General features: G+C 44.4%; 2 protein-coding genes across 2 annotated transcripts in view; one reads left to right on the forward strand and one right to left on the reverse strand.

Moving 5' to 3' along the window:
- LOC308129402 (protein TANC1-like) overlaps positions 1–13,994 on the forward strand; it is a gene marked incomplete at its 5' end in the record, with an annotated part of 38,117 nt that extends 24,123 nt beyond the window's left edge. Inside the window, 17 exons of the mRNA XM_080495342.1 lie at positions 79–387; positions 3,713–3,913; positions 4,102–4,205; positions 4,329–4,437; positions 6,100–6,222; positions 6,319–6,555; positions 6,837–7,046; positions 7,282–7,363; positions 8,681–8,814; positions 8,909–9,032; positions 9,114–9,289; positions 10,316–10,451; positions 10,730–10,759; positions 10,844–10,935; positions 11,036–11,182; positions 12,201–12,301; positions 12,500–13,994. Coding sequence (XP_080351468.1) covers positions 79–387; positions 3,713–3,913; positions 4,102–4,205; positions 4,329–4,437; positions 6,100–6,222; positions 6,319–6,555; positions 6,837–7,046; positions 7,282–7,363; positions 8,681–8,814; positions 8,909–9,032; positions 9,114–9,289; positions 10,316–10,451; positions 10,730–10,759; positions 10,844–10,935; positions 11,036–11,182; positions 12,201–12,301; positions 12,500–13,907 — 3,723 coding nt within the window. The 3' untranslated portion in view covers positions 13,908–13,994. The remainder of the gene's footprint in view (positions 1–78; positions 388–3,712; positions 3,914–4,101; positions 4,206–4,328; positions 4,438–6,099; positions 6,223–6,318; positions 6,556–6,836; positions 7,047–7,281; positions 7,364–8,680; positions 8,815–8,908; positions 9,033–9,113; positions 9,290–10,315; positions 10,452–10,729; positions 10,760–10,843; positions 10,936–11,035; positions 11,183–12,200; positions 12,302–12,499) is intronic.
- A 106-nt stretch (positions 13,995–14,100) lies between these two features.
- On the reverse strand, positions 14,101–24,301 carry wdsub1 (WD repeat, sterile alpha motif and U-box domain containing 1). Its single transcript, XM_080495414.1, has 13 exons — positions 24,252–24,301; positions 23,049–23,486; positions 22,481–22,668; positions 22,244–22,330; positions 21,631–21,724; positions 20,859–20,892; positions 20,675–20,715; positions 19,191–19,297; positions 18,700–18,717; positions 18,275–18,331; positions 17,780–17,959; positions 16,369–16,503; positions 14,101–16,248 (listed from the first exon to the last, which is right to left on the reverse strand). The coding sequence occupies exons 2-13, from the start codon at positions 23,444–23,446 to the stop codon at positions 16,097–16,099; spliced, it is 1,491 nt and encodes a 496-aa protein (XP_080351540.1). The 5' UTR covers positions 23,447–23,486; positions 24,252–24,301; the 3' UTR covers positions 14,101–16,096.
- Between the last annotated feature and the right edge of the window lie 898 nt (positions 24,302–25,199).

Consider the following 25,199-nt stretch of genomic DNA (forward strand, 5'->3'; position numbering starts at 1 on the left):
GTTAAATATTAAAGTGTTTCGTGTGGCATCACGTCAAACTGGATCTCACCATCGTTTTATCCCCTTCTCCTTTTACAGGAAATCACCACCCTCCTTCCCTTCTCGGGCATTTCTCTCGACATCTTGCCAGACAGCAGCGACCTGGGCGCTGACCTGAGTGATTACATTCATCACCGGGTCGGCGGCAGCACCCAGGTTGCTACGAATGTTACCACACCGACGGGCTCGGCCCCTGACCCTCTGCTCCTCAGCAAGTTCAGCAGCCATCTGTCAACACGCAGCCACGGCTCCATCCTCTACCTTCAGCTGACCCTGGATTTGTTCCACAAAGGCCACCTGGCTCTCAAAGGAGGAAATTACTTGGTCGTGCCCGTGTCCTTGTCAGAGGTCAGTTTTACAGAGCTTCTTTTGAGATTTTAATCACCCCAGATATACATATTTGAAACACCAGAGGCATTTGGAAGCCAGCATGCAGGTTAAAGTGAGGTATTAAATCAGATTTGGACTATTTGTAATCAATTGGTGAAAAAAATTGCGAAATTCAAGGGAAAAAATGCACATCACTTGATGAAAGAGATGCCTGGAGTGACTGATGTAAATATCCATGTATAGGTACTTTAAGTGGTATATAGAGCGTTTAATTATGGCTTACTGCAAAGGTTGCCAACCACAGATGCACAGCCATATGAGCTTCATTGAACAGTGTTTATTCAACATCAGTGTCACATGTTTCAAACGAGTGCTTGGAAAAAGAGGACGTGGGAACAGTCGTGGAGAAATGGCTGACATGGATTGTTTGAAATCATGTGTGGACAATTAGCCAGAACATACTGTGTAGGATTCATCAGGCAGTTTATAGCTGTTTCAGCCTCCTGCAACTTAAAACTGGTTTGTGTTAAGCATCATAGAAGATGGGTGGATGTGTAGATGGATGTTGATGAAAATTTCCTGAAGATAAGCAATTGAAATAGTTATCGTAAGCAATGCATTTTTATTGTAATAAACCCTTATTTTTGGTAACGGCTTCTTACATCTCACAATAATCAGTTGACCGCCACATAATAAACGACGTAATAGTTGTGAGTAACATCTCGGTAGGTCTTCTGCGTGCATTGTTTATGGAATTTGTAATATTATGACGAGTCATGACAATTATACGATACATTTCTCATAGTAATATAAATCTGCTGTGTTTTAGCCCTTTACTTTAGGAAAGTGTTGCTTACTTTCCCACGATTCATGCTTCTCATATGGAAACAGGAAAAACATATATGATACTGTAATCGATGATTAATAATGTCAACAATGACGATGCAAATGGAAAATTGTGCATTTTCTAGCAAAGACCTATTGCATTTATGAAGTCATATTTAGGTTAAGCTACTTGAAAATAGCTCTTACATTGTTATTTGTATGAGTCAACTGAATCTTTACATTTTTTAATTGTAAAATGTGTAATATTTTGTTTGTCAGGTATTATCTATCATTATATATCAGTGAGTAGCCGACAAAGGGTTCAAACAACTGAATCAACACTGATCAGCCGTAACATTACGACCACCTGCATAATATTGACAAGGCTCCTCCTTTACTCTCCAAACACATCGATCTGCACATCATATCCGGACGCATTTAAATCACAACCAGCAATAAGTTGCTGCAGCATTTCATCTGATCGACCACACAGGCAACATCACCGAGCCCAGGTTGCCCATGTCCCGGTCACCGGATCACCTCTATTCTGTCTGGATACTACTGGATACTACGTCAGGAACACCCTCAAGAGCTGCAGTTTTAGAGATGCTCTGACCCAGTTGTCTGGTCTTCAGAGTTTGGCCCTCGTCAGACTAGCTCACATCCTTACGCTTGTCTGATTTTCTTGCTTCTAACTCATAAACTTGGGGGGACAAAATGTTCACTTGCTGCTTGATGTATCCCACCCACTAATGGTCACCATGATAAAAGAGATAATCAGCGGTTATTCACATTCACCTGTCAGTGGTAACGCAGTTATGGCGGATCTGTGTACATTGCAAGATAAGAATAATGCATTAAATGATGAACCAGATTATTCAAATTACTAGTTTGCTGGTTGAATCTGGCCGCTTTAAACAGGTGAACTCACTCGACTGTCAAAACCGATCAAAGAAATGGCCCATCATCAAATCCATCGTCTGATCTTCCTCGTGCAAGAGACACAGATGAATATTCACAGCTGCGAAAAGTAATGCACGGATTGTTTGAGTGCCAAAAATGTACTGAATACATTATTGAAAAATTCTGCATCTGCCTCTCTAAGTGGTGCAGCGTGCGCCGTCGTGTTTGACAGAGAAGGTTGCAATGCGCAGATGTTCAGTAACAGAATTCACTCAATACACAGTATGAACAACAGTATTTATACCTCTTGATTTTATAAGACAGATTTTTATTTATTTTTTTATCCCTTCAGTGTATTTCGGACCCGCCCTCGTCATCCTCATCTGCTCAGATTCACAGTCGAGCATTTCACACTTGTCAGTCATCTTGGTTGAGACGACTGTTGTGATCATGAAAATGAATCTGTGTCCACACACAATCGAGAAATGCGAGGTGCGCAGTCAATAATATATTGCTTAAGCTTGTTTTTCTTCTTTAAAAAACAACAACAAAAAAACACTGAGGATAATAGTGTACCCACATGACACTCAGCTCAACAAAAGATCAAAATGACAGGATCAAAAACATTTTACAGTGGGCCAAAAATAGTCCTCAGTGACTAAAGTGAAAGACGGGCATGTTCCATTGTTACATAATAATCAGTGTAAATTAGGACAACAGATAAGCAGGTGCTATGGACACACCAAGAGTTATCAATTTGAATAGACAACAAGCTGACTGTAAAGAAGCATGCCTTTAGATTTGCCAATAGATGGAGTGGGTGGTAAGAGTTAGCACTGGTAAGTTCACTGAGGTTCATCCAGTGAGACTGTAAATGCCTGTAACACTTATATCAGTCAGTATAATACTTGTATAATATTTGTTATTGTTCTTGCATGCAGGCAACTTTTAAATACACAACATGTCGGATACTAATCGAGACCAACATGGCAGATGAAGCACAAACTATTGATAATATACTACTAATACACATCATCACCCATATAAGTTTTGAAATGCGATGTTAAAATAGTAACAGTGATGGGACACTTTAAAAAATGTTTGACTTGATGAATACCGGGAAAAAATGAATGAAATTAGGTTAGTGTTGATGTTGTGTGTCGTGAGATTTACGAGAGCGTGCAGCACGATTGAAATTTCTCTTGTCATTCCCACAGCAGATCCTGTGCAGTCACTGCATTGTTCTTTCCCGCACGCAAGCTTTCAACACACTTATTAATATTCTAAGCATCTAAGATCCAGGACACCTGATGAGATGTGACTTGTCAGACAAAATCATGGGCAAATATACAAGCTCACCACCTGGAAAGACTTCACTATTTCTCTTTTGTCGACTCGACATGTTTTGCTTCAGAACAAGTGATTATTGGTCATGATCCAAGACACCAACAAACGCAGCACCGAATACGAGCGAACAGGATTGTGGCAATGATCTCACATAAAGATGTTTGTAATCGTTTGTTGCTGACTAAATGTAAAGTTGTTTTTCACTCCAAATGTAGATCATATATGTTTGACAGAATATGAGCCGTAACAAGGTTCCTAACTCTTTTAGGTGTACCTGCTGATGTGTCGCGCGAGCTTTCCGGACAAAGAGGTCTTCGAACGGGTACTTCCGGTGCTAAATGTGGCGCTGGCGTCTCTTCACCCACTGACTGACGAACAAATGTTCAGGGCGCTGAATGCAGGCAGTGTGAAGGGGGAGCTGGAGTGGAAGGACTTCCAGCAGAGATTAGACAGTCTGGCTGGATTCGTGGTAAGACTCTTGATGAAACTGTCCGCACGGGTCTGTAATGATCCAAAGCATTTGTTTTGTGTAAGTGTGGCGTTTGTTGAAGTGTCTGCTTGCACGTTGGTGTTTAGGTGTACAACTAGACGAATCACGACGTCGCTTTTCACTTGATGATTTTAAACCACTTTTCTTTTGTTTAATGCTGTTTGTAGGTGAGACGCAGGGACGGCACACGGATGCTGTGTCATCCGTCCTTCCGAGAGTGGCTGGTGTGGAGAGCTGACGGAGAAAGCACCGACTTTCTTTGTGACCCCAGGTGCGGCTGAAAAAAGGAAAAGTTACAGCAGAAAGTTCCCCAAAACACTTTTGTTAGTGCTTTTTTTTTTTTACTGATTGGAGGAGAGAGTGAAAAAAACAAAACCTCAATGTGTGTCTGCAGGAGTGGCCACGCCCTCCTGGCCTTCATGTTCTCGAGGCAGGAGGGCAAGTTGAACCGCCAGCAAACTATGGAGCTCGGACATCACATCCTCAAAGCTCACATATTCAAGGTAGCACTCACTCACATACAGTGTCTTTAACCTTTGGTGCATGCAGTTGAACCGTATCAGTGTAATATTTCCAACCACGCTTCCATTTCTGATATTTTCGAATAGTTTGGGTAAAGTAAATGGACTTCATTTATATTTATTCCTCCCGCAGGCTCGATGCATACATTTGCCAATTGTGATGGCGCCGCCTTGCTAAGCTGCTCGTTTTTCATCACGAACACAAAAAGGGCTCACTATCTTGCCTGGGGATGCATTGACAGGATGAGATGGTTATTACAGTATGACCCAGTCACCCAGCTGAGCCAGCGCTGCCTCAAAGATGCAGCCTTCCAGAAAACATCTGGTCAATCTCAGTGCTGGAAATAACTTGTATCTATTGAGTTATGACTAATGTTAGCCAAGGTTAATGAATCTGCTGGCCACACTGGAGCAACACTTTTGCCTGAGGTGCACAGCTACTTGTAGATTCCTGCTGTTGTTTCAGGCTGTGGTCACTTGTTAAATAATTTATTTAAAAAAAAACCACCAACAGAGTTAAATGTGAAAAAACTAAGGTTCACCTCCTCCATCATTCTGTCAAAACTCAGATTACATTAACTGTAGAGCTTATTAACTGAAAGCTTGTATTTGTATAATGATTAGTCTTTGCGCTGTTTTGTAATACAAACTCAATAGGTTGCCGCCCGGAATTGATTTTGTCTTTACAGACCGTGGGGAACTCAGCAGCCAGAGTGGCTTCACTACAAAAAAATGACAAACTTTTACTTACTTTTGTGCTTCCAGGCGTGTAGGCCAAGTTTGAGAAATCCAGAGATAGTCTGGTGAATCTTCATATCATTATTTTCATAAATATGCTCGGAGACTACGTCTTATTTGACTTGATCTTAGTTTGGTCGGCAAAAGAGCAGGTGCTTCATGAGAATATAAGTGAAACTTTATATAAATGCAATTTGCATATTCTCAATGTACGTGCGTGGGTGCATTTAATGAAGGTTAATTGATGGAACTAAATATTCTCTAGGTGGTCATTTTAGCGTGTGACTGTCGGTCTCTGTGTTTGTCGTGTGACGATGAACTTTCAACCCGTCCAGGGTGTGACCCCCACTCAGCTGGGATTGCTCCAGCACCAACCGACAAAACTGCATCGGAGGTGAAGAGATGGACGTATCCAGAGGGATAATTGTGTCACCAAATCATTTTTTATTTTTTTTTGCATGCCATTGCACAATGAGACACAATGTACAAGGACAGACAGAGATTATGCAGATCTCTTAGTGAGTGTGTGCTGTGTATCCGTGTATCAGGTCGACTGCACCACAGGGTTTATGATTAGAACTGATTGTACTGAATTCTGTCTAATTAAAAAATGCTTCGCATAAACAAGATCCTCCACGTTTGCGCCGCACAGAAACACAGCAAGACACACAAGTAAGCGTGAACCCTGGTTCCTACCATCACCCACACACATTAGCAGCACTCGTATACGTGCACATAAACGCCCACTGCGAATGTTGTGCTGTTTGTGGGCACGGCTCGCACTTTGTACATGCTGCTTTACTCCTGGGACGTCATTCAAATTCAGTGCCACAGTTCTGAGGAAATCCTAATCAGCCTCTCTCTGTGTCTTTTTGTATATCTCTGTTGTGCCGTGCGCGCTCACAGGGTCTGAGTAAGAAGACAGGTGTGTCCTCCAGCGTTCTTCAGGCCATGTGGGTAAACTGCAGCACAGACAGCCTATCCGCTGCGCTGGCCTCCCTGAGGAACCTTTACACGCCGAACATCAAGGTGACACACACACACACACACTACAAAGAAACCCACTCAAATACATGTATCTGTATTTTATACTGAGAGTTGCGTTTTTTTTTTCCAATTCAATAGGTCAGCCGCCTCTTGATGCTCGGTGGAGCCAGCGTGACCTGGTGCACCGAGGTGATAGGACACGCTCCCATCCTATCTGTCCACGCCCACCTGGGACACGTGGAGATGGTATCTCTGCTGCTTGAAATGGGCGCTCCAGTAGATGGGACCACCGACAACGGCATGACGCCGCTCTGTCTGGCCGCCGCCGCAGGTCACGGTGATATCGTCGGCCAGCTGTGCAAAAAAGGAACCAAGGTCAGAGTCATTTCCACGCAGGGATGCGGAGCGGGCGGGGGGGGGGGGGGGGGGCGTCAAAATGACCATGAACAAATCACATTTTAATCTGTGACCATATAGTGTCTCACTACCTTCACACCAGTGACATCCTTAACCGGCCTGGTTTTTCACATTAGCGCCGCTTCAGGATCTATTCTGGGAGACGGAGGACATAAACAAGGCTGATCTGGGCCAGCGTATGACAGGCACTGGCCAGGGCCAGCTTTGTAAAGTCCCTACGTGTGCCCCTTTTGTGCCAGGTGGGCCACGCTGATAAGAATGGCCAGTGTGCGCTGGTGCATGCCGGGCTGAAGGGCCACGCAGAAATCATCAGCATCTTGCTGGGCCAGGACTGGGGCGCGGAGCCTCCCGCTGATCCACAGCAGCATCACAGCAATGAGACTGTAACTGGGAAAGCACAGGCTGCACAGCAGGCGGTCACGGCTGCAGCGAGTGTGGGACACACACAGGTATGCTTCACATCTCGGTCCTAATTATGGGAAAATTAACAACAACAACAAAAAAATACAACAAATGCTATCCTGCTGAAATGTATCTTAACGCAGAGCCTGGTGCCTTGGCTGTCTCTCGGGATTTATTAGATGTTGTTTGTTATTTTCTGTGGTCGGGGTCTGCGGATGCTTTGGTCTGTTTTGTGCACAGTGAGCCAGCAAGAGAGGACTGTAAAATTGTGTTTTCCTGCAGGTGGTGAAAAGCTTGCTGGACTTGAAAGATGAACAGCTGGCAGTGCAGATGGACGCTCACGACTCGCTCTGGGGAGAAACGGGTGCATTTCTCCTATCAGTCAGATAAATTTAGCTTTCTCACCTCTTTCTGTCCATCAGCGTGGTTCTGAAGTCATGCTCCGGGGCTTCAGCGTTGCATTTCAGGCATATTGTGCCTCTGTGTGATGAATACATATGAAACTACTACCTTACTTGTTCATGCACACACAGGGAGGGCTCCACTCTGCTGCAGTAGATCAGCACAAGCCCATTAACTGATCTCAGCGTGTTGATTTTAAGATACTGTGGTGATTTGATTTTCAACGGTTTTCTCGTTTTTTTAGACAGAAATGCATCACAATTATCATGAAGAATATCTACATTTGAAGCATCTAAAAGCAGCCCTTATTCAATTATAGTACTTTTACCTCTATCACAGATGTGAAATCGCAGCCTGTAGAATTCTGTTAAGTCCATTTCCTGAAAGCATACTGGATGCAGACTGTATCTCTGCCCACAGCGCCATTACACTGTAATTCTATTAGAAAGTGCCCTGCAGCCCTGAGACAGAAATAGTGTACTCATGAAATGCCCTCCTAAACATTCACCTCTGTACGTACACTCACTGGCTGTGTTTTATGTTAAGTGTTGTCGTCATTGCATTACGGTCCATTTGTATCGATAAAATGATCAGACAAGGAAACATGTTGAAGCCTAATTACTGCAAACCGTAGATTTAAAGCAGCAGCTTAACCAACTTCCACTGCAGCTGCAACGATTCACCTTCAACACAGAAAACTACATGGTGCTTTTGTTTCTTTTATTTTTTTCGTTCTAACTCCTCGTTAGATGCACAACTATAAGGCAGACTTTTTTTTTTTTTTTTTTTTAACTGAAGAAACATAATGTCATTTATCAAGGGCACTTGGAGGTTAGAGACTAACATCAATAGTTTACTTCGATCCTCAGCTGCTCAATTAGCTGAGGGACTTGCATACTGAGGAGACCTGTGCTCATCGTTTGTCAAAATAACACAAGCTGGTTAAGGAGAGTGTGAAGTGTTATTCATGGCAGAAAAAAAAGACTGTTATTATGCTGATGCTGTGAAAGAGAAACACTTAAAAAAAAAAAAATCGGTAACACTTGTACGATATCTATATTTGGGTTAAGAGTTTTAAGACAATTTTTGCAGTTCACAAGACAAACCAAAGATATGTGAAGAGCTGCAGCACCTGTGTTGGAATCACACAGATTATGTAAATAACTACCTTGTTTTTTTCTTTCTGTTTCTCCCTCCTGCTTCTACTTCTCTCCTAAATGTGTCAATTACATATTCTTCCCCGCCTCGTCGTCTCATCTCCACGCCGACCCTCTGTCAGGGCTGAGCGCGGCGGCGGGGAGAGGGAGGATGGAGACGTGCGCGTTTCTCCTGGAGAAGGGGGCGGGGCTGGAGATAGCGAACCGCAGGGGGATGGTCCCGCTCCTTGGCGCCACCAAACATGGACACGCTCAGGTGGGCACCTTGGATGCTTTTCAACTTCACCAGTTTCTTTATCATATTTATTTTTTGCATTTTGCTGTAATCCCCCCCTCCCTTCCTTTTGCAGGTCGTGGAGCTGCTGCTGAAACAAGGAGCCGACATCAGTGTCAGCGACAAGCAGGGTCGGACTGCCCTGATGTTGGCCACCGCCGAGGGCCACGTGAGCACTGTGGAACACCTGCTGACAAAAGGTGAGTCGTCTTCAGCCATCACACCCAGGTGTGTTTTAAAATTGTAGCACAATATATGTTGTTTTTTTTGTTTGTTTCCAGGTGCCTGTCTGTCCACTGCTGACCAGGATGGGTTGACCGCACTGAGTTGGGGCTGCATGAAGGGTCAGAAAGGTGCGGTGCAGCTCCTGGTGGAGGCGGGAGCAGACGTGAACCTTCCCGACCGTCAGGGACGCACCCCGCTCGACCTCGCCGCACTGATTGGAGACGCAGACACAGTGGGTTACATGCTCCTCATCAACATATAACAACTTAATTTAAAATACCCAAGTTAAAATACAAATACTTCATTAAACACACGTTGTTGAACTAAATCTTCAATGTCCCCATAACAATACAATTACAGCAAATCACAGCCACAAGGGAAAACAAGTGATAAAAATATGTCTAACCATAATCAGTCTGTGGAATATAGAATTTAGAATTTACAGCAAGTGTACATTCTATACCATGTTGTGCAGAATGACACATTATAGATAAACCGTTACTATTACGACAATAACAAACTGATAGCAACTGTCTCTCTTTCTCTCTCTCTTACTCAAACAGACCAAAATAATGTGTGTGTGAGAGTGTGTGAGGGAGAACTTAGCTGAACTTAATGAGTGAATCCGTTATGAGACTGACCCACATAGTGCCGACAGCTCAGCAGCTCAGCAGCACTGCAGTGTTACGATTATATGCACATCATTTGGACAACCTAATTTGGAAGAACAGGTAAAAGTATTGAATCCGTTACATTTTGGGATTGGCTTTCGACTTTTTGAAGAAACACCTTGTAACTTTAATTAAGTACTGATTTGATGTAACTTGCATAACACTGATTAGATCAATCCCACTGCAGAGAGGTGAGACGCTTCAAGAAAAAGCTGTCATCAAGCAGCTGATGGGACAAAAGACTGACTTATAAACATTATTTCTTAGGTGCTAAAATGCACATTACAATTTAATAAGCATTATTCTAAGCTGACTTAAGCGATAATAAATACATCGTAATTATAATTTGGCCTGGAATGAAAAAAGGAAGTAAAATTTCAGTTGCAGCTTATTATAAAGTAACATAACTTCAATTGAATTTTGACAAAGTAAGAGAGCAATGAAATATAATGACAATCAACAGTTTTTCCAAAGCCAGTGATGTATGAAGACAACTTTGACATCCCATATTGTAGTAAAGCAAGCACTCATTCAGTGGGTATCCAATTACTGAAATTGTACCTGAACATACACATGCTGTGATTCAGGTGCACTGCCTGGTGGAACACGGCGCGGTACTCGAGAGAGGAGCAGAGAACAACACCAGCAGAGGGTCAGACCGAGTGACCGGCTGCCAGAACCCAGCGCTGGTGGCGTCGCTGCTCAAAAAAGGATCCAAGATGGGTATGAGCTCCGTCTGCCAAAACAAACCGCTGCAGGACAGTGAATCCCTGCTCCTGCTCCAAAGTTGTTGTTTTTTTGTTTTTGTATTTATATGTGACAAAATTCAATCAATGAAGACTTAGCTCAGATAGATAGATTTTGTATTTCCCTATTTCACAGCCCTTCAGCCTATTGTTACTCTATTCTGCTGCACCGGCAGTTTCACTTCCACTTTTCTAACTCCATTTTCTCCCCTTCTCCTCTTCCATCTTCTGCTCTCCCCCTTCATCAACCAACAGGCTACAGGACGGCTCCACACGATCGATCAGGTACATGATTAATGGAGGACACAAAGTAAAACAGACAGGGCAAGACGGATAATATAAAGATAAGTGTTTCTACCACTCCATCAGGTCATGCTACGTGGGCCATGGCTTCCTCCAAACCAGATATTCTCCTCATCCTGCTGCAGAAGCTGATGGAAGAAGGGAACCTGCTTTACAAGGTGCGATGCAATGGATAAAAAAAAAAAAAAAAATTGTGTTGCTCGGAACCAATGGCTCATTTGTCAAAAGTAACCCCTGCCTTTGTTTTGTACATTTCAGAAGGGACGGATGAAAGAGGCAGGCCAGCGTTACCAGTACGCCCTCAGGAAGCTGCCACGCGAGGGGCAGGGAGAGGAGCTGAAGGGGCTCAAAGACCTCCGAGTCTCTCTCTATCTAAACCTTTCCCGCTGCCGCAGGAAAACCAACGTAAGGTCCACCGCTGGATCACACTGCTCATGCACTGTTCAACCGCGGGCGAGCTTATTGGACGCTCGGGGAATGCACGGCGGGGCGGGTGGTTCTTTAAGATATATAATTTATCTGGATGAACATAAAAAGATAATGTCAGCACTTGTGTTCCTAGACTGTCGGAATATCTCCGCGTTTCAGATCTAATTTCATGTGCTCCGGGTAAACAGGATGTACGTGTGAGACCTGCAAGCAGGTGGTGACACGGTGAATAACTGTGCGCCGTTAGTGTGGAGATAGATGTGTGTGGCCTGCAGCCAGATTCGGAGCCCACCCTGATGATGACAGACGTCCTAACAGACTGTGTAAAAATGCCATCCGTAGGGTCACTGTGGCCGATGAATAATGGAGCAGATAATGTGATGTGATAAGGTCACTCTCTCTCTCTCTGGCCGAGCAAACTCTTTCTCAGTGTCCCTACACGGGTGGGGATGGGGGGTGGGGAGTTATTTACAGTGGACGCGCCAGTGGGCCGGCTAAAGCCACATATTATAACAGAATGCAGGCAGTAAGGGCCAGCGGAGAGACTACATGATACCGTCATTAAACATTCAGCAGCAGCAGCAATGTTCACAATCTCACAGTCAAGGCTGCCATTTTGACCTCACTCTCAAGGACAGACTCACAATGTGTTGGCGTCATTAAATATTCACCTCGGAGTGATGATGAGAGCACGAAAAAAAAAAAAAACCTAAAGAAAACCAGGCAGCTCTCCACGCTCCTCTCCCTGGCTCACACTCAATATAAATGATCGCGGCGTGACTTCTCTTTCATTACGCAGGCTTCGATCTCCAGATCCATACAGCAAAGTTCCAAACGAACATTATTTTTATTGGGATGCTCTCAAATTATTTTTGTTGCAAAACAAATGCTCTCAATACATCTGATAATGGGGAAGGGGGGGGGGGGGGGGGGGGTTGTTTATGACTGGGTTGGATCGTAATGTGAAAACTTTTCTTTCCGTCTGGAAATACAGGATTTTGGCATCGCAGAGGAGTTTGCAACAAAAGCCCTGGAGCTGAAGCCCCGGTCTTACGAGGCTTATTATGCCAGAGCACGCGCCAAGAGGAGCAGCAGGTACGACAATATTAAATGAGGTGTTCTGTTTGAAAGCGGGAACGTTTTGCTCAGCGGAAAAGTAATTTCGGTGAGAAAGAGCAATTCACTGGGAGGCTCCGTCTCCGTGGCACTGAAAATGAAGTCTTTTTTTTTTTTCTGTCTTTCATTTTTTTTTTTTTTTAAAGTTCCTTTGTTCGTGTTCTCTGTCCTCCCCAGGCAGTTTGCTGCAGCGCTGGCAGACCTCCACGAGGCAGCGCGACTCTGCCCGTCCAACCGGGAGATCCGGCGCCTGCTGGCACGAGTCGAGGAGGAATGCAAACATCATCAGAAGACGTCCGGCAACAACATGGCGCAGGGCCACAGCAGGGACCCTCACTCCCACCACCATCAAGCCGCGGAGGACGAAACCGACGTCTTTTCGCAGGGAAGCTTAGAGAGGCAAATCCCGGCGGAGCAGGCCGACGGAGAGAAGGACGAGGACGAGAGGGAGGAGGACGAGGAGGTGAGTCTGCAGTGTGTGAAAAGTCCGGACTTCTGGCCTCTGAATCCGTACGCTCCGAACAGGACTCTCCCCGGAGGCGTGGCCTTTGGGTTGGCTGATCAGTCGCCGAGTTTCCCCCAGGAGGAATATGTACAGAACCAGCTGTTTATGGACATGAATGAGCCTGCCCCCGCTCTCAGCAGGCAGACCCAGAATCAGGGCACCAGGACTCATCACCACTGCCACTCCCTCCAGACGGGGGGCAGAGTCGGGGGCAGGCCTCTCTCTCTGTGCGGCCCCTCTAGTCCCCTGCCAGGCAGGCACATGTCCACCTCCTTGAGGCCCGCTCCGGTCATGGGTATTGACATTGGCCCGGGTTCGGCCAACGAGCATTCCGCCCACAGCCCCACGGAGCACTATCACCCCATGTCCCCCAACAGCTCCTCCCCACCTGGACCTCTGCACATGTACCAGCCCCGCTCCTCCAGCTTCTCCAGGGGCTCTGACAGACTCTCCACCCACTCCGTGGCCCTGGACAGCCTGGCTCTTGCGCTTGGCTCTGGTATGGAGGTCAGGAGGGAGGGTGGCGGCGGTGGAGGAGCAGGAACAGCTGGCTCGCGGGGCTCCAGCTCCAGCCAGGCCTCGAGTGGGAACCTCTCAGACGGAGGCAGGCCACAGGCTCCAGAGGCCCCGTGCCCGATCAAGAGCAGCGGCAGCTTCAAGACCAAACCAGAGCTCAAGCCTCGACCCTTCATGGGGGTGATGGACAAATCCGTTCGAGTCCAGGGCCAGCAGACCACTGGCCTGAGCCGCCAGGGTGGAGGAGGAGGAGGAGGAGGAGGAGGAGGGGCGGAGAGCTTCAGTATGTCGGTCATGGAGTTCCAAGGACTGAACAATGAGTTTAAGCGTGCCTCGTTCCAGGAGCAGCTCTCCGTGAGCCAGAGCAGCAGCCAGCAGCAGGGCCGGGAGTTCGGGGAGCGACTCCACCACCGAGAGGCCCGAGGGACCACAACCACCTCCTCCTCTTCCCAGCTGCGCTTTCCCGAAGGGAGACACAGACAGGCCAGCCTCACGAGAGACAACCCGGCTCTGCACATGGCCCCCATCAAACCCAAGCGCTCGTTTATAGAGTCCAACGTCTGAATTTAGTGGATCAAAGCACACACAGGCTGTTTTCCAAGCTATGTCCCACATAAGGTAGCAGGGGAGACTGGTGCGAGAGCAGCTCCCCTCCCTGAGCCTGTTTTGTAGATTTATGCTGCTGCACTGCATTTACAATCCGGAACCAGTGTTCTACTCAGGCTACTATGCTTTTGCTTACATGTATACAGCTACACTAGTGTATTCAAGAAAACCAGACATACCTTAAGTAGGGATTACAAAAAAAAAAAAAAAAAAAAGCAAAGTAGTATATTGTCTGAAGTTTTAATTTATTAAATAAAATATAGAATCAGAGAAAGCTTTGTGCACGGATATACAAAAACCTCACGCTATTTAGTTGCAGAATATGACCATTTCTATTATCGAGTGTCTTTTAAAAAACATTTATATTTGTACGGTGTACACTATATTTGCAGATTATATATTTCCCTGTAAGTGGTTGTCTGTCAGCATTACGGGCTTCAAAAGAAATTACTTTGTGTACTTGAGATAGTTTTTCTTGGTACATTTGATAAAATAGCCACTGTACATGACACTTCTTGTCATAATCCAACATTGACTTGATTGCTTCGATATTTACAGTACATGTTATTTATTTTTGCATAGCAGAGAACATATTCATATGAAGTGTTTATTGGTTTATTTGGACAGAGCATTTACAAGAATGTAGGATTAAAACAAACAAAGAATCCTTAAGAGACTTATTACATCATTGTATGTCCATAGTTGTCATATATCCTTTCCAGAGTCATACTGTGGATTACAGAATCGTACCACATCATTATTGTGGTATAATAAAATATTAATGAAGCACATTTCTACATTTCTTGCCTCTTTCACAGTGTAAAACAGAAAATGTTGCTTAAGCTTCGGAGTGTGTGTGTGAATGGATAGGAAGTCCTTCACAGTGTGACAAAACGCATCTGACATTTAACAGTGCTAATACAATAAACGACTAGAAATCTGTGGACGGTGCAATTTCTGAATATTGCTGAAGTGCCTCTGAAGCAGCGACAAACACTGGATGTCAGCTCAGACAGTGGAGTAAACTGAAACAAGATTTTAAAAAAAATGTATGTCTCCAAGGTAAAATAATTACTATACCTCTTTTGAGAACATAATAATGTTTTCATTTCCATAAGGCAGCTCATGTGCAACAAAAACTCTACATTGTGGCAGCCGATCGTATAATGTAAAAGGATCGTGAGTGGAAATCCTCCGCCCAGTCTGCTGCCTTCATCACAAATGTACATCTTAATGCTTTTCCCCTGCATATCTCAGTTTTTAAACATATCTAAACTGTCACCCTTTGGCGAGTGAGACAAATAAAAACATTGGTGACACATGGAAATGCTTAGAAGCTTCACTTTAGCCCGTTGCTGTCGGTGCCGTTGCACAATGGTGGACACACTTTGTGCGAGCGCCACAATTGCCAGGAAATTACTTCTGATGACAATTTGATCCATTTAAAGCAGCAGCATCAATGGAGGGGCCAGTGCAAATGAAATGAACCACTCAGGGGTTAGAATAATTCTAAATTGGACAGGCAGTGCTGCTCCTCAGTATATGTTTATTCAGGAATGTCATATAAACCCCTTCAAATCTGAAAGATCTCCACAGTATGCATTTCTTATGAACTCTATTACAAAGTTCCTAATTCATCCATATTCTACATATTAAAAAAAATAGGTATAGAAGGAAAACAGATAGATGTACTAATATGGATCAAGGCTCATCTGATGTTATTGATATCAGGAACCTACAATGTGCAAATGTTTATTTACATTTTCTGTTTATGAATAACTCAGGATCAAAGTTATGCTTTCATAATCCTTTTGAGTGACGGAGAAATCCACTGCTTGTTCTCACCCTCATCCCTGCCACTGTTCCTCTACGAGAGAGGCCATGAAACCCTGAGTGCAGCACTGCGGCAGCCCGCTGATCCTAATATATGTAGTTAAGGTAAACTACGTATAGGATCGGCCAAATGAAGGGTTATAATCTCTCTCCAAGTGGGGTCTTGTTTGTAAGCAGGCAATTTCAACCAGGGACTTTTAAGTTTAACTATGAGTGCAGCTAAAGAAAATAATCACCTTTAAGCACACCGACTGTTGAACTCTGTTTTCTGGAGGTGAAATGTGGAGCCCAGCGGGTCAGATGTCTTCCAGGTGCTATTGGCTGGTCTTCCAGCGGCCGATCGCCATCTTCAGCGTGTGGTTCGGGGTGAGCAGGGTCGTCAGTAAAGGGAGGTTGGTCATGGGGCTGGAGCGATTCTTGGTGTTGATCCAGCTCTGGATGGCCTCTCGCTCATAGGAGTAACCATCTGGCGGGAAAAACCAACCCACGAAAACAAGCGATGAATAAACAAACAGCTGACACTCGTGTTTTTATTTATTTATTTATTATTGTGATATATAATTTGAACAAAGGGAAAGTCAGTTACCTGCGGCAATAACTGGATCCCTCATTAGCTCTCTGGTGATTGGACATAGGAACTCATCAGGAGTGCCTGAGCACACCAAATCACTCTTCAGCTCCTCCACCTTCCTCAGAAGTTTATTGCGCAGCCCGACTGACTCTAAAACACACACACACGCACACACACACACACAAGAAAGTCAATGCCAGGAAACCGAACAGGACTTCATGTGCTCTCATTAAGTAAAGCATCGGGCTGAACTGACCCACACATTAGCGCGCATCATAATGTGCATATCAAGGTTTTGAGTGTTTGTCATTGGTGCGTTTGGCACTTTTCACTCTTGGATGGCAAATGTGAGCGTGGGTGAGTGTGAGCATGGTGGGAGCAGACCGTGTCTGCTGTCTGTCCAATTCAAAGGCACCAGCGCTCATCAGCTTCAACGCTGACGCGAATGTGGGAATGAATCAAAAGTTAAAAAACCGGCTGAACTTTTCCCAGACCGGCGAGTTAACCTCAGGTGAAAACCAACACATCGCGTACTTATCAACTCCTCTCATTGCTTTGAAAGATAAGACTGTTTCACAGGCTGTAACTGCAGTGGGTGTCACTACTCGATACTGTTCTCTAAGTTTGTTCTTGTAAAAACACCCCCCCCCCCCCCTAAAAAAAAAAAAAGTGGGATTCATGCTGTGTTTCTAAAAACAGAACAATGTGAACACAAGCTGTCACAGCACTGAAGCTGTGTAAACGGAGCACTGATTGACAGCGGCTGTGGGATGGAAATGACGGCATGGCAATACAACAAACATTTGCTGACAACTTTGTGACGAAAAGTGGCCTGGCTGGTACGCTGACAACAACGTGACACTCCTGCTTTGGCTGGGAGCCTTCACCTCCCGCAGAACATGACTGAAAAGACTGGTTAAAAAAAAAAAAAGAAAAAGAAAAAGAAAGAAAATATAATCAGACAGACTTGGATATAACTGAGAAGGCTTAATGATATTAGGTGTAAATCTACTTTAAACCTTATGGGAAATTCTGTTTTGAGGATTGGGTTATGTAACCCAGGAAGTGCCCCAGATTAAAGTCAGAACTGCTGAAGCCCGAAAGCCCCGTGCTTTTTTTTTTTTTTATATTGCTAATATTATGTAATCTCGCTGAGTAAACCACCCCCCACCCCCATCAACATTTATTCCTTCACCCTTACTTTAATTTAATGTGCCGCCTTTTATCCTTGCAAATAGTTGCAAAAAAATCCTAATCCACACACTTTCTGTTCTCTCTCACAAGAGACTGAGCCTGTAATACTCATAAGACCCAGCTTATGCTCTTACACTTGGGACAAACGGAGGCACCACAGCCGGCGGGAGAAAATGACACAGCGCTCCGCCGAACGGCGTGCGATGTGTGTGTGCGCGTGTGTCGTCCTCACCTATGTGCAGCTCTGACGCCAGCGTCTCCCTGGTGAGACCGAGCAGCTCCGTCCCGTCGATGTCGTTGGCCTTGAATTGCTCCACCAATCCCCCGAGGCCTTCCTCCGCCAGCCACCGCGACACGTCGTCCTCCGACCAATCGCCGACCAGCATCTTCGATCGGCCTGCCGAGGTTCTCCCTGACCAGGGACGAGCCGGGAGTGAGACGGTCAGCCTGTCATGAGCTGCGGGGGCCCCTTTTTTTGAAATATGAGCAAACATTCTCCGTGCAGAGAAGCTCCCGGGAATTTGCGCGCACTGATTATTGATCAGGACGCGGCGGCCCGGCTCGTATGTGGACACAAAATAAACGTCTCTTGGTCTCATCGGCATCTTTCCAGCGAAAAAGACGTGATTTTTTTTTTTTATGCAGCAGCACACAAACACAAACTCGGATTTGGCACATAAGCGGTAATTAATTCAGCAATTTGTGTTGATCATGAAATGGTTTTTACTTGTGGGACACGTTTCCTTTTTCTCCTCACCTTCATTTGATGCCTGGGCTGGCTCTTCTGAAACGCATGAAGAAGAAGAAGAAATTTTTTTTTGAAAAAAACATGCAGGATGCGACGTAATCTCTGGGCAAACTCGAGACTGAAGAGTGATTTAGGCAAAGAGAGCACTCCTGCACACTGCACCTGTGTCCTTCAACACAAAATAACTCTTCAGACAAGCGGCACGAGATTGTCTGACAGCATTCATACGAAAACAAAATAAATCAAACCTTCAAAATTGTACCTTTTTATTGAACCGGCAAACAGAATAGAGATAGAGGTGATAAAAACCTGGCCCGTGCTTCCGCGGTTTTATTTATTGCTGTTTATTATAAAAGCAGCATAAAAGTGTGAAAGAGGAAAAATAGGATTTAAGAGAAACAAACCAGGGAGTGTCTTTCCGCCTTTCCGAGACGGCGTCCATAAAAAGAGGCAGAGGAAAGAACAGGTTAGAAGTTCTAGTTACTATCCTCGTACATTCACATGTCACCGTGTCATCAACTGAAGTCTGTGCTCTCTCTCTCTCTCTCTCTCGTCTTTGTACCTTCCTGCAGGATTTCTCACTGTGAACCTGAATGTTTGCGATCTGCGTGTCCTCCATCAACCCGTCAAATCCGCAGGATTAGCTCACTGTCTGTCAACTTGTTTGTTTGTATATATCTTTTCTCTCCCTCGCCTCACCCCAGCTGGTTGGAGCACAAAGCGGATACCTCTGGATCCGCACCAGGTTTTCTTCCATTCTGCTGTCGCTACACTGGCTCATGTGGAATGGGTTGTTTTTTTTTTTTGGGGGGGGGGGGGTTCCTTAGTGAGTAACTGAATGAGAAACACTTGATGGAATTGAGGTTTCGTAGTGATGCGTGTGCTTTCCCCTCACTGTGCTCGCTGCATCCGTCCACCAGCTTCCAGATGTTGACAGTCTTGTCCATGGAGCCAGTGGCGAGCAGCCGTGACGTTGGAGAGAAGGAACACGCCGTCACGTACCTGCAAAGAGAGGGGAAAAGTTTTTTTCCAAATAGGGTTCATCACTACGGCAGAAAACCTCGGCTTCGTATAAACGACGGGAAGAAGTGTAACATCAGACGGTAATTAACTGCAAGAACTACGCAGATTTTTAATGACCACGATTTCAAAGCGGAGCCGAAGCACCTCATATCTTGGTCACCTTCAGAAAACCCAAAAAGAGTTGAAAAGTGGGCACTCCAGCTTGACACCGGGCCGATTTACAAAGCAGTGGCGGAAGCGCTCTTCATCAGAGGGCCAATTCAGTGGTGGCTTACTGCGTCAAAGGCTGCACTAAAGTCCAAATAGGGATTAAAATCAAATTTTCGGTTAATTCAAGAAAGTCAAGGCAATGTTAATGAGGACAATCTCTTCAAACCCTAAGCTGGATTGCTGAGAAATGTTGATCCACAAAGAATCGGGGGGGGGGGGGGGCATGCACTAAACCCAACCTCAGACACTCTCACACTGTTACATTACCAGTTTAAAGTCAAATGAGTTTCCTGGAGGCAATTTCTAGAGTCTTGAAAGAGAAAAAGAAAAAGTGATTGACTTTTTTCTTTTTCTTTTTTTCAGCGCTTTGCTCAACTTGCCTCGCCTGCTTCCACTTCAGTCAGTGATTTTCCAAAACGACTTTGATTTGCTCCGCTGAAAAGAGCCAGCTGCCTTTCGCACACAGGTGGCTGAATGGACGTATAAATAGCTAGTAAGTGCGATCATTCATCTGTGGCTTATATATATTTTTTTTTTTGGGGGGGGGAGGGGTAGAGCTGGAGTGGTCCTACCTATTTCTAAAAATGCATGATTGGTGACCATGAAGCTACACTTTTTGTTTCCTCTACACAACTGATCAATTTAGGATATTCAAACTGAAGTGCAGCTTTAAAAACTTGTCAGTGCAAAATCTAAACTGTTACATCAAAATACCTTTAAAGTAAAGTTTAACCAAAAAAAAAAAAAAAGATCACCAATGCTTGTGTTCGCTGCAGCGGCTTTCCCTGAGAAATAAGAAGAGCAGGTCTGACCAGTACCAATGCCTGTGTTTTGCAAACACATATATTTTAAAACAGCTGTTTTCAGGATCACTGTTGATTGGATGAGCTCACTCCACGACAGAAATGTGTCCATCCACCCATCTTCTACACCAACGTTGTCCAATACAACTCCAATGTAGGGCTTCTTGTGCTCATTCCGTTCATAATAATCCTCCAAATGAGGATATCGCAACATATTGTCCATCACGGACTGTTGCTCTGGCAGTTGGGTATGTATAATTACAGAAAATCAACTAAAAATAGGTGTTTCTTGAGAGAGAGTAAGTAATACTGACGTTATGTAAAAAAATGAGTAAATGTTTACCTCTCATGCTGGTTCAGTGTGTAGAGCAAAGCTCCGTTTTTCTGCACACAAAGAAACGGGTACAAATATAATGAGCATTTGGAAATAAATACAACAGTGTGCTTTTTAACTTCAATATAAAGTAATGACCTAATATTGCTAAGTAATTTTAAAAATAACAAACAACAAAAACAAGGGAACTTACAGCATTGTAGATTGTGACTGATTTGTCCACAGACCTAAAAATGAAAATAAATATAAAAAAATCAGAAAGTAAAAACTGTAACTATCCAAGCAATGTTTGGATGTTTCATTCCTTTGGTACAGTGCAGCATGTACAAGACGCTCAAGGAATGAAACGATCCATGTCTCCCCCAAGTGGTCACACTGAGCTACTGCAGTATTATATTTCTACAGAGGGTGGCCTACTTTCAGGGCACTTCAAGGCACACGATCTATATTTTACATCAATCTCTTCATCCTAAATAGATCACACCATGGGGTGCTCATCCATTTAGGACCAAAAGACCTTTGTAAAATGATGCAGAGGCAGAAAAATGTGTCCAAATCGGATTTTTCTTTAAAGCTAAAAAGCCACCGTGCATGTTTTTAACATATTCCATCGAATCTGTGTTGAACCTGTTCTGAGCTTAAAGTGTACCGGAAACGTTTCAAATTGTGTTTCTTCACATGAAGTAGTGAGACAATCTGTGCCTTGTACTGCAAGATAGGAAAAAAACAAACAAACAAACTGATCTTTAGGAATGGGATATACGATGTGTGGCAGGCACATTTAAAATATCTGACTGTTCATTGTCTGAAAACACTCCATCGAACGGTAGACAATGGAACCCCGCAAAGCAAGAAATCAATCTGAAAGCCTGAGATGCATTTTAAATGTCAATACCAAGGCTAAAAAAAAAAATCAAAAAAAAAATCAAAATCACTCGTTTGTTTTCTTCAACCCGAGTTCTTACCCAGAAACAAGCAGCTGCCCGTCTGAGGAGTAGGCGCAGGAGAGGACTGGAGCCGACTGGCCAGTTAAAGTGTGCAAGGGCTGCATCTTACAGGCTGCAAGAAAGCAACAGCTGATGCTCAAAAAAATCAATTATTATACAATGGAAACTTTCACTTTTCCAATAATTCAACTTCAAGTGTGTTTTAGAATCATCAGTGTTAATTAAGTGAGTCTTTAGATCTTGTGTTTTTCTCATAAGCCTCAGAAATATAAACTCAAAAATGTTCAGTTTATCTTTTATAACTGTGGACATTACCAGCTAAACAATACACTTAGCAAGGCACCAAGACACAACATGTACAATGACTTTTGCCATGTGCATGCATAGTGCAGGTTGGTCTTGCTGTATTTGTGCTAAATTGTATTTGTGCTAAAAGCAGGCAGCAAGAATTAATATATAACAACACAACAGATGAATTTTGCCTCACAGGGAGGCCCTTTGAGTCATTAAGTATTTATGAAGTCTGCCACGCAGCAGGAACAGCAGGTTTATAACATCATGTGATATCAGTAAGACGCTGTAAAAATCACAACTGTATGCAGACACGGAGAGAAACAATCTGCCAGCCTACCTCCGGAGCTCAACTTGTTAATGGCCCATATTTTCAGGAGGCTGTCTTGTCCACAGGATGCCAGCTGGAACTGCACGACTTGACCACCTGGTCGTGGAAAAATACAGAAACCGCGTGAGTCCCGACGGCCGCGTCGCACACCGAGAAGCACTTTGACATAGAAGCCGCCTCGCAGGAACCCTTTTTTGGGGGGGAAAAGTCTGACAGGTGTACGTTTCGTAAAACATGCGGCCTCACCACTGACGATGCCGGGAGCAAAGGCGCAGCAGGAGACGCCCAGGTCGTGGGCGTTCTTCTCCGCCACGAGCTGATTCATGTCCAGGTCCCAGAGACGGAGGTCTCCGTAGGTGGAGCCGGTCATGAACACCTGACTGCACGGGCTGAAAGAGCACGCCACCACGGTGGTTTCCGTCACCCCGCCGGTCCTTTCACAGACACAACACGGAAGATCACCGTCAGCTCGACTCAGGCTACAATATCAGTGATTCAGGTCACAATGCAAAGATTACATCTTGGAAATGTAAATAGTGATGCAATATTAATAGTTCAGCTCGTTCTGGCATAAGAGAGAGAAACCACTGTAATGCCCATTTATGTAACTTCTGCACTGGAGCCGATCCCAGATGGCGACAGGTGAAGGCGGGACACACCCGGCACAGTTCGCCAACACATCACAGGGCAAACAGCCTCATTGAAACCCATAAAGCCATTTTACAATAGCTAATTAACCTCAAATGCAGGTTTATAGACATGGTGGGTGGGGGAACAGGAGGGCGACATGTCTCCTCTTAACAAGTGAAATCACCTCCGCAATTGTCTGGAAGGGAAATCCCAGAGAGCCAGAGTGCCATCGGCCGCTCCAGACACCAGGTGGACGGAGTCCGGAGAGAGCGCGCAGATCCTGACGGGGCTGCGGCCGGGATGTTCCAGGATGCCTTCGATCTCCCCCGTGACCATGGACCAAACCACCGTGCTGGCATCTGTGGAGCAGGAGGCCAGGAACTGACCGCAGGCGCTGAAGCAGCAGCAGTGGACGCCGTAGCCGTGTCCCGACAGCGGCGAAAAGCCCAGCTCCGAGAAGTCATTGGCGTCGTATATCCGGAGGGTTTTGTCCCCGGAACATGTGGCGAGGAGCTTGGCCGAGAAGGCACACCAGTTGACGTCGTCCCGATGGTCTTGTAACGTGCAGACGAGAGACGTCATTTGGAGAGCTGCTCCCAACGGTTCTAGGAGAAAAGTACAACTGAAAGGAAAGAGTGGTTCAATCGCAGTGGCAGGTGAACAGACACACGGCTGATACAGACACGTTTGCTGGAAGTCACGCCGGCTTTTAATTCAATCTCGTCACATCAAACTGTAAATCTTCTGTTCTGAGGTGTTAAAGTCATGAACCAATCCTACAAATGTTTTAAACCTACTTTCCATAATTTCTCAGTGAAACTTTTCCAAAACCCCACTTAATGGAGAATTGTCTCTCACAAATGGAAGTAAAACAAGATAAACTGTTCAATTATTTATTATCAGTGAGCACGGTTAACACGGTAAAATAATTGTGGACTTAAAAAGATAAACAGATTAATTTTTTTATTATTATTTTGCTGCATTTCAGAAATCCTTTGGCTTTTTATGCCTCCATACTGAAATATTGAAGTGAAACTGAATCCTTTCGTCTTTGTCTTTTGTCTTTTTGATGCAGTTTTATCAACGTCTCGTCCTCTCCTGTCACATCAACCTTCTCCACGTCTGCCTTCATCACATCCTCTCTTACATCAATCTATAATTAAAAATCGCTTTTATTGGGTCATTGGACACTATATACTTTTGGACTGTGACGCTCAGGCAGTCTGCAGCGTCACTGACAATAACATCGACAACCACGGGCTGTGGTCAATATCGACGCGTAAAATGTCGCTGTCGACTAGAGGATTTCTGTCACATTTCATTCGCAGATGTTAAACGAGAAATAAAATCGAGCTGTTATATCATTTATGCGTGAAAGTCCACTCACATTTCTCCGCCGTGCTGTCGTCCACTTCGCCGTTGTTTACTTCCGCCCTGATCAGCTGACCGTGACGTCATTCGCTCTCCGTCAACATGTACGCAATAACTTCCTGGAGAATTACGGTAAAACATGTTTTCACGACCGAATGTCATTTAACTGAAATTAAGATTAATATATAATAAAATTGATGTGTTTATTTCATTCATTAATTGCAATGGCATTTATTAAAGATAAATGCCATTGCTATCCCAGCAGATATAAACGTCACAGGGTTGCTAAATAATGCTGATAGTAATAGAAAAGGAAAATTGAGAGGGGCAGTCAACTGATTGGTGAGTTTTATGTTTAATCAATTCTACTGCAGTTTTTCCAGTGATGAACTCTTTGGCTCCAAGACTGTCAACATCCCCATTCAAGTAGAACAACAGCAATGGGTAATGTGAAGAAAGAAAGAACGAAAGAAAGAAAGAAAGAAAGAAGGGGCCTTGCTGTTCCATCTCTCTCTCAACCTGGCCGAGCAGGCAACTAGGTTTGTTAGGTTGAAGGAGAAATGACTGAAATGCAATTGACACAAGCTTAACATACACTACTATTACTCCTATCTATCAGTACAATCCTAGTGGAGGTTAATAGCAAATTCTCCTTTATAGGTAAAGACACATCCCACTATTCCAGAGATTTCTGAACACTTCCATGGTAGATGGTCATTAATTGTTTTATTTAATTAGTCTCCTAATGGTTTTCAATACTTAGGAATTATCAATGATACTTAGGAATTATCATTACATTTCTCAGCTATAAAAAGCTAATGTTAGGAAATCAATTGATAAAATTCTGAAAACATTTTTTAAAGATGGGAAATATTACCGCTATATCTGTTTTTGTCCCTACCTATACAAAATACATTAAAAATGTTTTAAGGACCATTGAGGAAAAGAACAATGCCCCTCAATG

The sequence above is a fragment of the Blennius ocellaris genome (genome assembly GCF_963422515.1).
Source record: "Blennius ocellaris genome assembly, chromosome: 1".
Lineage (NCBI taxonomy): Eukaryota > Metazoa > Chordata > Actinopteri > Blenniiformes > Blenniidae > Blennius > Blennius ocellaris.

Excerpts from the sequence above, each read along its gene's own strand:
- wdsub1 (XM_080495414.1), bottom strand. The coding sequence starts at position 23,446 with ATGACGTCTCTCGTCTGCACGTTACAAGACCATCGGGACGACGTCAAC. Across the intron at positions 21,725-22,243 it reads TAACAAGTTGAGCTCCGGAG|CCTGTAAGATGCAGCCCTTG; the intron begins GTAGGCTGGCAG and ends GCTTTCTTGCAG. Across the intron at positions 20,716-20,858 it reads CAGTCACAATCTACAATGCT|AAAAACGGAGCTTTGCTCTA; the intron begins GTAAGTTCCCTT and ends CTTTGTGTGCAG.